This window comes from Oreochromis niloticus, linkage group LG17 (genome assembly GCF_001858045.2).
Source record: "Oreochromis niloticus isolate F11D_XX linkage group LG17, O_niloticus_UMD_NMBU, whole genome shotgun sequence".
In the NCBI taxonomy this organism is placed as follows: Eukaryota; Metazoa; Chordata; class Actinopteri; order Cichliformes; family Cichlidae; genus Oreochromis; species Oreochromis niloticus.
Genome location: NC_031981.2, coordinates 13,427,466 through 13,437,796, shown reverse-complemented (window position 1 = coordinate 13,437,796; position 10,331 = coordinate 13,427,466). Strand labels below are relative to the sequence as shown.

At 38.2% G+C, this 10,331-nt stretch overlaps 1 protein-coding gene across 2 annotated transcripts; it reads right to left on the bottom strand.

Annotated features, from left to right (window-relative positions):
• Positions 1-376: 376 nt before the first annotated feature.
• On the bottom strand, positions 377-6,130 carry kera (keratocan). Of its 2 annotated transcripts, none has more exons than XM_003444984.5 (3): positions 5,782-6,130; positions 1,477-2,351; positions 377-1,341 (listed from the first exon to the last, which is right to left on the bottom strand). In XM_003444984.5, exons 1-3 carry the CDS (start codon positions 5,790-5,792, stop codon positions 1,172-1,174), a joined length of 1,056 nt encoding a protein of 351 aa, XP_003445032.2. In that variant the 5' UTR covers positions 5,793-6,130; the 3' UTR covers positions 377-1,171. The 2 variants fall into 2 exon arrangements, with proteins under 2 accessions (XP_003445032.2, XP_005451656.1); XM_005451599.2 differs by lacking the exon at positions 5,782-6,130 and adding an exon at positions 3,402-3,502.
• Between the last annotated feature and the right edge of the window lie 4,201 nt (positions 6,131-10,331).

The window sequence follows — 10,331 nt, the reverse complement described above, 5'->3', positions numbered from 1 at the left end:
CACACTAACTTTAGCAACTTTATTACGTACAGCAAAACAAATCTTGTTTAGTCAACTGTTACTTTTAGCTAACAATTTTAGCTGCTAGCCATAATTCATACATGTTCTTTTAAAAATGCTATTAGCTAGCTGTTTTGGTCACCTTTACAAGCAACTGACAATTTTTAAATATTACTTTATTCAAATTAGATGAGTCATTCTTTCCATATATATCTTAGCTATTGCAACGGTGTTTGAAATATTGCTGAATTAGCTAACTGACTTGAGCTTATTCTAATGAAAACCATTGGACGGATATATTATTATTACTGTTTCAGTGTTATAGTAATCCAAAGTGCTTGATCTATTATGTTAAACAGAACACCAGGATAGAAGGTTGTTCTTAGAAGTTTTATTTAAATTGAAGACAATTCAAATGACATCTTATCTCAAATTATTCAGAAAAAGAAGTGACCAAAATTAAAAAGTGTCTTGGTATCTTTTTTTATAAAAACAGTTCTCACATTGTTGTGTACAAAACATTAAGGACTGTTGGCCGGGAATATTCACAGGATTCCACTTTTATTCCCCCAGTATTAAATAAAAATAAATTACCTACAGTAAATATGAAAATTTCTAGAATAGAGTAATTTTCTGAAGAAAAGCAAGACCACACACCTATAAGAACACAAGACCAGTTATTTGGCTTCAAGCCCAAAGATATAAAGTAGTCATAGAAAAAAAAAATAAAAGTTGTATTTTGACTTTGCATTTAGAAGCTTTAGCTTCTGTTCAATATCGCATAATGACAATTAGTCACCAAGCTTTTTACATGCCATAAATACATATTGTCCTCCTATTCATGTACAGTTATGCTAAACTGCAGTACATTTTGGTTCAGAAGTGTTCATGCAGCTGTTTACACCTGCATAAGGCACAGCTAGCGGTCAATAGCCGCAATTAAAGCTTCTAACCCATCAGTAGTGTCTTTTAGATCTTATTCAGACTTAACTAAAAAAGTTGTTTCCAAGACACAACAATACAATAAGTTCATGCCAACTAATGTCAGATACTTTACAAACATGCAAATATGTATGGCTTCACAATTCTCATTTACCAAATCAACTTCAAGGTCAAGTCATCATTTGTGGAAAATAAGAATCGGCCTAAGAAACAATGTTCGTTTTTCTGTTTAGATGACAATAGACCTAAGGAGACGGAAACACGTGATGACATCTCGGGGAATTGGTGGTTGAATTTCATTGCCGTCCAGTCGGAGGTAGCGAAGTCGAGGAGCACTTTCATTAAGTGAATCACCCAGATCTTCGACAGACACGGGACAGACACCTGAGCCGCTTACAGCTGTAAATAAAAAAAAGGGAGTTAATGTAATAAGAATGGATAGATTCCAAATAAAAAAATCAAAAGAACTTTCCTTTAAGTAACTCCAGCTTAAATTAATTTCTGATTAATCAGAAAAAATACACTTAGGCTTACTTTTGATCTTATTGTGGTCAAGGTGAAGATGCTCAAGGCCTGAGGGAATGAGAGGAACATCAGTCAGCTGGTTGTGGGACAGCTGCAAGTCCAAAATGCTGGAGATGTTAAACACATTTTTGGGGACCCCACTGCTAGCAAGCTTGTTGTGGTTGAGCCTCAGAAATGCCACTTTGGGCAAACCTTTGAAGTAGCCAGGTGGGATCTTCTCAATGTTGTTGCCATCAAGGAAAAGCTGGGTGGTGGAAGGTGGTAGCCCAAGAGGCATGGTACTCAGCTGGTTCTTGGCTAGATTGATCTGTACCAGGTTGTTCAAACCCTTTAGGCTGACTTCGGTCACAGAGTCATCCATCAGCTTGTTCCCCTGGAGGTCCAGAAGAGTAAGTTTATCCAGGCCGATGAAGACACCTGCAGGGATCTTGGAGATTCGATTGCGAGACAGACGTAAATGCTCCAGGCTGGCTGGCAATTGTGATGGCACTGATGACAAGAGGTTATCGTCCATGTACAGGTGCAACAGGTGAGTCATTGCACCGAGGACACCTTCTTCCACGCCTTCACTAGTGATTTTATTGCGGTTAAGGTTAAGCCAACGCAGCTGGGTGGCATTCTGCAAGGCATCTGCTGACAGCACTTCGATCATATTGCTCTGCAGATAGAGGTACCATGTGTATGGAGGGATTTTAGGGATATTCTTCAAGTTTTTATTGTCACAGTAGACAGCACGAGGGAAGTTCGGTGGGCAGCGGCACTCTTTAGGGCAGGCTTGAATCTGGGCAATATATTCCTCGTAAGGCATGTCCTGGCTGACAGTTAGCCCAACCAGGCACCAGATGCTGAGAAGCTTCAGTAGAAGTTCCATTTTGCCGTTCAGCCTGTGTTAGAAATGTTTTAAAAAGAAGAGAGTATTACAGTCAGGAAGCCCCACAGACAAACGTTTTCCTTTTCCTTTAAAATATGTTGAGCAGTTATTCCACACTGCCTTAAGTATGCAGTAACTTCTGACCCCCTTTACTAGCAACAGTCTTTGTAAGATGTTTGATGCAATATGTCCAATAACAGGTAGAATATATAAATCATGGCTATCATCAAATACATTTGAATTGGTGTAATAAGTGTTTGCAAATTCGAAATACATCCCAAATTAGTCCCCACCACCTACTCTATCATTAATTCATTTATGAAGGCAAGCAGCCAGCTGAGAAGTAGTCCACTCATCCGGGGGTTTACTTGCCTTCCAATTACATGCAAATCTCAAAACACCGGAAGCAAATCCAGGTCAACGTTAATTGCATTAGGCCAGTCTAGAAGCTCAGGTGCAAAGGTGTCAGTGCATGCCAGCTTCAGTCTGCACATCTGATGCAGTGATGCATGCAGATAAAAACGTATTCACCTAAACATGGCAAATGCAAATGGTGCTAACCCCTGACAGGGGTAAAGGAAGATTAAAGGTGTGATGTTGCAGAAAAGCAATAGATTGAAAGCTCTGCAAGTAAGAAGTGAAAAATAAACGAAAACAAGAACAAACAAAAATCCAAAGTCAGCTTTGCCATCTTCTATCCACTCATCTTCTAAGCCACAACTTGATTCCTCTCAGCTACCATCTGGTGCTTGTTTAAATTCTTGATGCACTCCATGTTTGTCTGGAACTCATTTCGGGTAGCTTTCCATAGATGGCCACACTTCAAAGACAAAGGCGGATAACCTCTGCTCAGAGATGTGCCCCTCATTTTTCACTGTAGAAAAGCCAAAGCTTTGTCAATTAGCTTTGGAGTAGAATACTTAGTGCATTGGCAGCAATGTAATTCATGCTTTTATAAAGTTTAAACCCAGTTACCAAAGCTGCAAGATTAATGAGTACCAACCACCAACCCTATAATTCAGACAGTATAAATGTCTTTGCCTTGCAGTCCAGTCCATCTTACCTTTAGCCCGTAAAGTTTCCTTTTGTGGTGTCCTATCAAGTGTGGTGTCAAATGCTGAGGATGGCTTTTACGTCCCTCTATTTGTACCACTGGCTTTTTCATTCAGGGTGTGCAAGCCTGTCACTCAGGATGACGTTAAAGCTTCTCTTGGCCAGTTAGAGTCTCCCAGGATCAATGGTCATAATCCTTAATAGATGTGTACTGTCCTAAGTCTTTTCAGTGCCTGAGCCATGGCACACATAGAAACGTTAATGCAAATATACCTGTTCTTAGTTTGCTGACTTCCACATGTAAAACCATTGGTGGTATAATTGATTTAACGCCACTTGAAAGTACCTAAGAGTCCTTAATCAACCTTTTGTGCTAATTTTATTCATCTGTTGTCCACTATGTGAATGCGATTAGTGGGATAAACAAAACGTACACACAAATACAGCTCAGTATATTTGTCATGTACAGATGATCTCCATATCAATGTTTAAAATAAGTACAGAAAGTCAACAGTTGTCAACCCTGTCTGCACAGATGGCAGAAAAAATGAATATGGGAGGGAATTGCTTGGGGATATAAAACTCAGTTTAACTTATTCTGAATAATTCAAGTAGTATAAGACTTCAAGGAAGTAAATTGCTCCTTTATTAAGGCAGAAATATCCATAATTTAATCAAAAATACTGGCATGGAGGAGAGCATTATCTAAAAAACCTGCAGGAATTGGACAATTCTTTGAAATTACCATAGAGAAGGAACAAAATGTGATACTCATAGAAAATGCCACAATTCAGTTGAATTTTAAAACATGAGGATTTTCCTGAGCAAATTTGACATTATTAAGAGGGGAGGCACGTTGTTCGACGCTACTGCTAAAGCATCAAGCACAAAGCTGACGCACTCTGCTTAAGTACAAAACCTTGCCGGAAGACATGAGGGGTTATGGCAGGGAAGTCATACTTAAGCTGAGGAGATTCTACTGCAGGCTGGCCTTGCAAAATGTTTTGCTGAAGCTCGCTTACATCAGAATTGGTGACCTTTCAACATGCGAGCATAAGACTGTGCTCAATTCTGGCAGTGACGGCAGAGCCTTGAATACAACAGGATAATCCCAGCTCACTTGTGAGGATAGGAGCAACGCTCATCCATGATCAGCCATGCAAACCCATTAGAGCTCCTCCGGTGTTTGCCAATGTGCACCTGTGCTCAGTGATTATTCCTTAACACATGTTTGTGATCCTCTACGATCAGTTAAACATCCAGACATTGGTCCCAAGCACATTCGGAGGAATTATGCATAAAAGACAAGTTGCTATCTACTATAGTTGAAAGGGCACACATTTCATGTTAGCAGTGCCTTTACTGTCCTACTGGGTTAGCCAAAAGCAGCTCCTTTACTTGTGATAAAAGACATATCATATAATGGCATGTTGAGCTGTCCAATTTGTCCAATTCAACACCATGCATTTCTGTCTGACTAGTCTTTGCACACATTGCAGACATTGAAATTGATTTACATGCAACATAGTCTGTTAATGTTGTACTCTAAATATGCTTTTACTGTGCTACTTTACTATGACCAATGAGCAACATGGGGATAAAGTCAATTTGATTCAATAATTTTACACACAAATATGCTATTTTACAGGATCCCCCAAAGAGAGAGAAGCCAAACACATTAAGGTCTCAGAAATACTATCTGTATTAAAAGGTTAAGAGGCCGTCTATTGTTATTTTTTTTAGTTCTTAATGAGTCATGTCTTCATAGATCTGCAAAGTGGAAACTGTATTTACTAAAAACAAATGTTGGGTAATATCTGCCTGACAGACTAAGGGGAAACACATGCAGGCGAATATGATAATGCTAATTTCCTGCCAGGGGCTTTGCGTCAGAGCCAGCTATGTTAATTACACAATGGCTTCTATTTGCAATGTATGAGTTTTGCATGATTGCTTCCATTTGTTGAAATCCTCTTCATGACTTTGAAATATTTGGAAGAGTTGGCATGACTTTTTGTGTCCACAAAGGGAAAAAAAAAAAATGTTTTTATGGGTAATTGTTACGTGAAAAAAGCAGGTTTGACAGTAAATGCGACTTTCAAGATGTTTATTTGGAAACTTGAAAAGAACCACTGTTGTTTCTTTGCGGTTCAGTCATTTCTAGGTGTGAGTGTGTTAGTAAAATGGCTTTAAATTGGTTAAAAAAGTGCCCAGCTCAATCATGATTATAAGAAGAGATATTAAGTGCAGGTTTTTAAATAGAGGTTAGTAAAGTGAAGCCATATCAAAGATAAAGAGCAATCTCATCAGATATCTGCAAATTCTCTGAACTCCTTCCTCCACTTCTCTCAAACAGACTCATTGTAAATGAAAGCCAAAATCATCTTTACCTGCTTTTCATGCAGCCAGGTGAGTTTTGGATCTTGTGCTCCTCCAATGATTAGCTTTGATGATTGTCTGCAGTCTCAGTGGTCTGAAGCAAAAGCCCAGCCTAGCCCTGTTTCTTGTATTGTTATTGTTCTGATTCCCCCAAGGCTGCACCTTGGTCACCGGTGGAACCGAGAAGATGGAGCGTGTGTTGTTGGTGGGAGGACGATTGTGTGCGAGCTGGGATGTCCCTTCAGAAGTCTGTGTTGCCTACTTTTTGCCAGCCCAGCAGTTTTTTTCTGCATCTTTTTGTCTTCCCCCCATTTTTTTTCCTTTTTTTATAGAACATGAAGTCATGCTTGAACGATTGACAGTTAAGCTGATGTCACCCTACCTTTAAATGGATGTTTTGCTCTTTACTCATAACTCTGGGGGATGGACACATGATTAGTTATGGCTCATTTCAGCTCAAATGCCTTGGGGTACATTTTCTAGGGTGTAAGGTGAGGTTAGAAGATACCTTACACCCAGCTTTTCACAGGAAAAGTCTTGTTTTTTGTTTCTCCTACATTGCTCATACAAGCACGCACATTTTTTTCTGTATTATTATAGGATATTATAGGATGTTCACTATAAAGCACAGTGATGCAACTGTTGGCACTATCTAAAAAAATAACTTAATTACACTTAGCGATTCTACTCACCTAGATTGTACAAGAGAATATTTTACACTGTTTCACTGCAAAAACAACTCCAGAAGACAAAGATTTTCCTTGTGTCTCAAACCGCAATTAAAGTTAACGACTCGAAGTAGAAAGACATTGCAGGGAAAACTGTAATTTTAGTAAATGTGACATAATAGACATCAATTTATTGTTCTAATGCAAGCATTTGTACTTTTTTCACTTTGATGTTGGCAAATATTTATCCAAACTAAGCATAAAGACTTTGATCAAACAAAAGGTGTGCACATTTCAACTCATTTTGTTTTTGCAGTTCTAGCTGGGCTGCTTTTTTTTTTGCAATACTGGGCTTTCCATGAAAAGGTCTGTTACTTTGTTATATTTATTCCTATTAAATGGCAAAAGGTGAAAAACAAATTCAACAGTTTTAAGAGAACTATAGTGTGTAAGCTTAGTGGAAATTACAAAAACCGGGGTGATTGTGGATTGACACAATTTATGAATAAAAATAGAGATAAACAAAAAGAACAGCTGGAGACAGTCTGGACTGAAGGATGATCTTTGAAACTGGGTCGCCAGGCTACAACAGCTGATTATACTTTCACCTGCCATCACAGGCAGGAAGATATTAGGCTTAAGGTTTTATAAAAGACTTTATTGTCTAGACATAGGCAGCAGGAGCTCTACCCAAGATTTAAATAAGGGCGGCACAGGAGGAAAAGGAGGAAATTGTCTTACACTTGAGATATGATTGTATAAAAACATAAGAGATGTGAAAAAGCTGTTAAAGTAAACATGTTACATGGTGGTAGCAGTGAGGCGACAGCTAATTCTTTTACCTCCAGACTTGTATCAGGTTTACCTGAGCAAAAACAGCTAAAACACACTGGATGACATTGGGAAGTGGAAGTGGTGTATTTCCAGCGTCCAACGACACACAGATAACTTTTCATAATTGGGTCAAACTGACTTTACAGCAGGATTGAATTATAAGAGCCTAGCATGAGTCAAATGGGACATCTGGAATCAGTCTACATAATAGCTATAAAAGCCACGTATAATCAACTAACCTACTCTCTTTAAATGGTGTCTGATCTAATAAGAAAACCTACACTAATGCACCAAGAAAGACGTTGTTCCAGCGCATATGGTGCTTATCAGCCAGGATTAGCAGTGTTGTTACAGTTCGTGTAAAGCTTGCAAAGGCGCTGGTGATCCTGTGTAAGTTGTAATAAGTGAATGTTAAGTACATACCTAAAGTTAGTATCCGTGTTACTAATTTATTATGCGCGATGCAATGGTACCCATTGATAATGAGGTGTGTGCATTATATACATTATAAATGACAGAGTTAATCACTGTGAAATTATCTACAGCTGCTTAAGACTCAAGCAAGGCTAAAAAAAAAACAGCCAAACCTCAGGCTCACAGGTAATGTAAGTCTGACAACATGTTCAGAATGATATTTGGCAGCTGTAATATTTGCCATGTTAATTATCTCATATGAACAGAATGTGCAGTTAGAATGAAAAATGACTTAATTAGTTAATTTTGTAGATGCAAACCTAAAATCTGACTAAATTCTGACCTGATTATTACCCAAAGGGTTAAATTAATGAATTTAAATTATTATTCACGTAGGTATTGTTTGCAAAAACAAAATATGGCTGTAAACTGTATATATTCTCAGGTAAAATGAGATGAGATGGCAGATGGCCGCCCCTCCCTGAGCCTGGTTCTGCTGGAGCTTTCTTCCTGTTAAAAGGGAGTTTTTCCTTCCCACTGTTGCCAAAGTGCTTGCTCATAGGGTCTCATATGATTGTTGGGTTTTTCTCTGTATGTATTATTGTAGGGTCTACTTTACAATATAAAGCGCCTTGAGGCGACTGTTGTTGTGATTTGGCGCTATATAAATGAAATTGAATTTAATTGAATAAAATATCATATTTTGGCTTGCAGAGATTTATAAACAATCTTTTTTAATTTCTAAAACAGGAACAGATAATGAAAATCGGGCATTTTAGCTTCTGACCAGCCTTTGCTGAGGATCATTATTCTGGCGATATAGGCACCATTTGGTCCGTTTAAGAGCTGCAGTTTAACCTCATGGTGGGAAGAATATACAAACACAATATGCAATTAAGTAATTGAGGAATTAAGGTTACATTTTTATTAAAGCCACAGTTTGAATTAGATACAAAGTAAAGATGTTAATAAGTATACTTTGTAGCTGTGTCTTTGACGCCTTGAAAACATCTCATATATTCATGCGAAAAAGAAAGATGGTAAGTAGCAGCTAATTAAATGCATTTGATTAATTAAAAGTGTGACCACCTAAATGACCACAGAGGCTTTTTCAGTTTGATGGTATGGAGCATTGAATTGTGTTAATACAATGCCACAACCTCACAGTACTGGGCATCTGAGCAAATTCACCCCAAGGTCAGACCATGCAGTATCTAAAAAAACTGCAAAAAACCCAAGAGCTATATTTCTGATTCTACAGGCGTCAGTTAGCAAAATGTTAAAGTTCATGACAGCACAAGGAAAAAGACTGAATGAGTATGTTTGGAAGGGTTACCAGAAAAAAAGAGAGACTATTTTCTCTAAAAAGAACATGGCAGCACAGCTTGGGTTTGCAAAGTTGAATCTGAACAAACCACAAGAGCTCTGGAACAATGTCTTTTGGACACACCAGACCAGAGTGGCCATATTTGCTCTATGCCTGACAAAAACCAAACACAGGATATCAGCACAAACATCTCATGCAACAATATCAGGGATGAAGGTGGAGGGGTGATGATGGACTTGTTCAACAGCCACAGTACCTGGTCACCTTGCAGTCATTGCTCCTCTGTATACCGAAGTATTCTACAGTCAAACGTGCAAGAGCTCAATCTAGGCCAAAACTGTGTCATGCAACAAGACAATGATGCAAAGCAGAGCAGAAAATGCACAACCTAATGGCTGAAAAAGAAAATAATCAAGGTGTTGCAATGGCCCAGTCGAATTCCGGACCTCAGTATGATGGAAATGTTGTGGTGGGACCATGAGAGAACTGCGCATGCCAACAAACCTCTATGCATAAACAAATGCCCACAAACCAATGAACTGAAGCCACATTGTAAAGAGAGTGGGCTAAAATTCCTCCATGACAAATGTGAGAGACTGATAAAGTCTTAGAGAAAAGGATTGCTCCAAGTCTTTGCTACTAAAGGGGGTACTACAAGCTACTGTATAATGGGTTGGACTTAATTTTTCACAGGACTGAATAAAGTCCAGTTTTTATCACATGACTGTATATGTAATCTCATATTTAATAACGATACATTTTCTTGTGAAGGAAAAGAAAGCATACAACTTTCCAAACACATCTACTTTATATTAACATTCAGTCAGCATGTTTAAATGGATAGTACCTCTCTGGAAAGGAATGTGCGGGTTTTATGTTTTTTTCCTCCTTCATACCATTAAGCCCACATTTCTCAGACTCTGAGTCACTGTTAGTCTGAAAGCACATCATTCTTAAGATGAACATAAAACGTGACTCCTGTTTTGTTCCTTAAAGTTTCTTTGCAGAGGGTGTGTAATAATAATAATAACAATAACAATAATAATAACAATGATAATAATATTCATGTTTATCACAGTTGACAGCAAAATAGAAAGTTAAAAATAGACCTTACTGAACAGTAAGATAAGTAAGAGTGTTGAGTCCCCCCTTTTTGTTTTGAAGGACCACAAGAAACCTTTACTGTAAAAACAATCATTTTGAAATCTTCAGCCACTTGTGGTTTCTTTTTGAGACAGCTGTGAGGGTAGATTTACAGCAAAAATCATTTCTACTTAAGCTGATTTATCAAGCAAAACCCTGCAAACCCTGCATACCT

Bases quoted from the DNA above. Each gene is read 5' to 3' on its own strand.
- kera (XM_003444984.5), bottom strand. The intron at 1,342-1,476 runs GTAAGCCTAAGT...TTTTATTTACAG, and splicing joins TGACCACAATAAGATCAAAA to CTGTAAGCGGCTCAGGTGTC.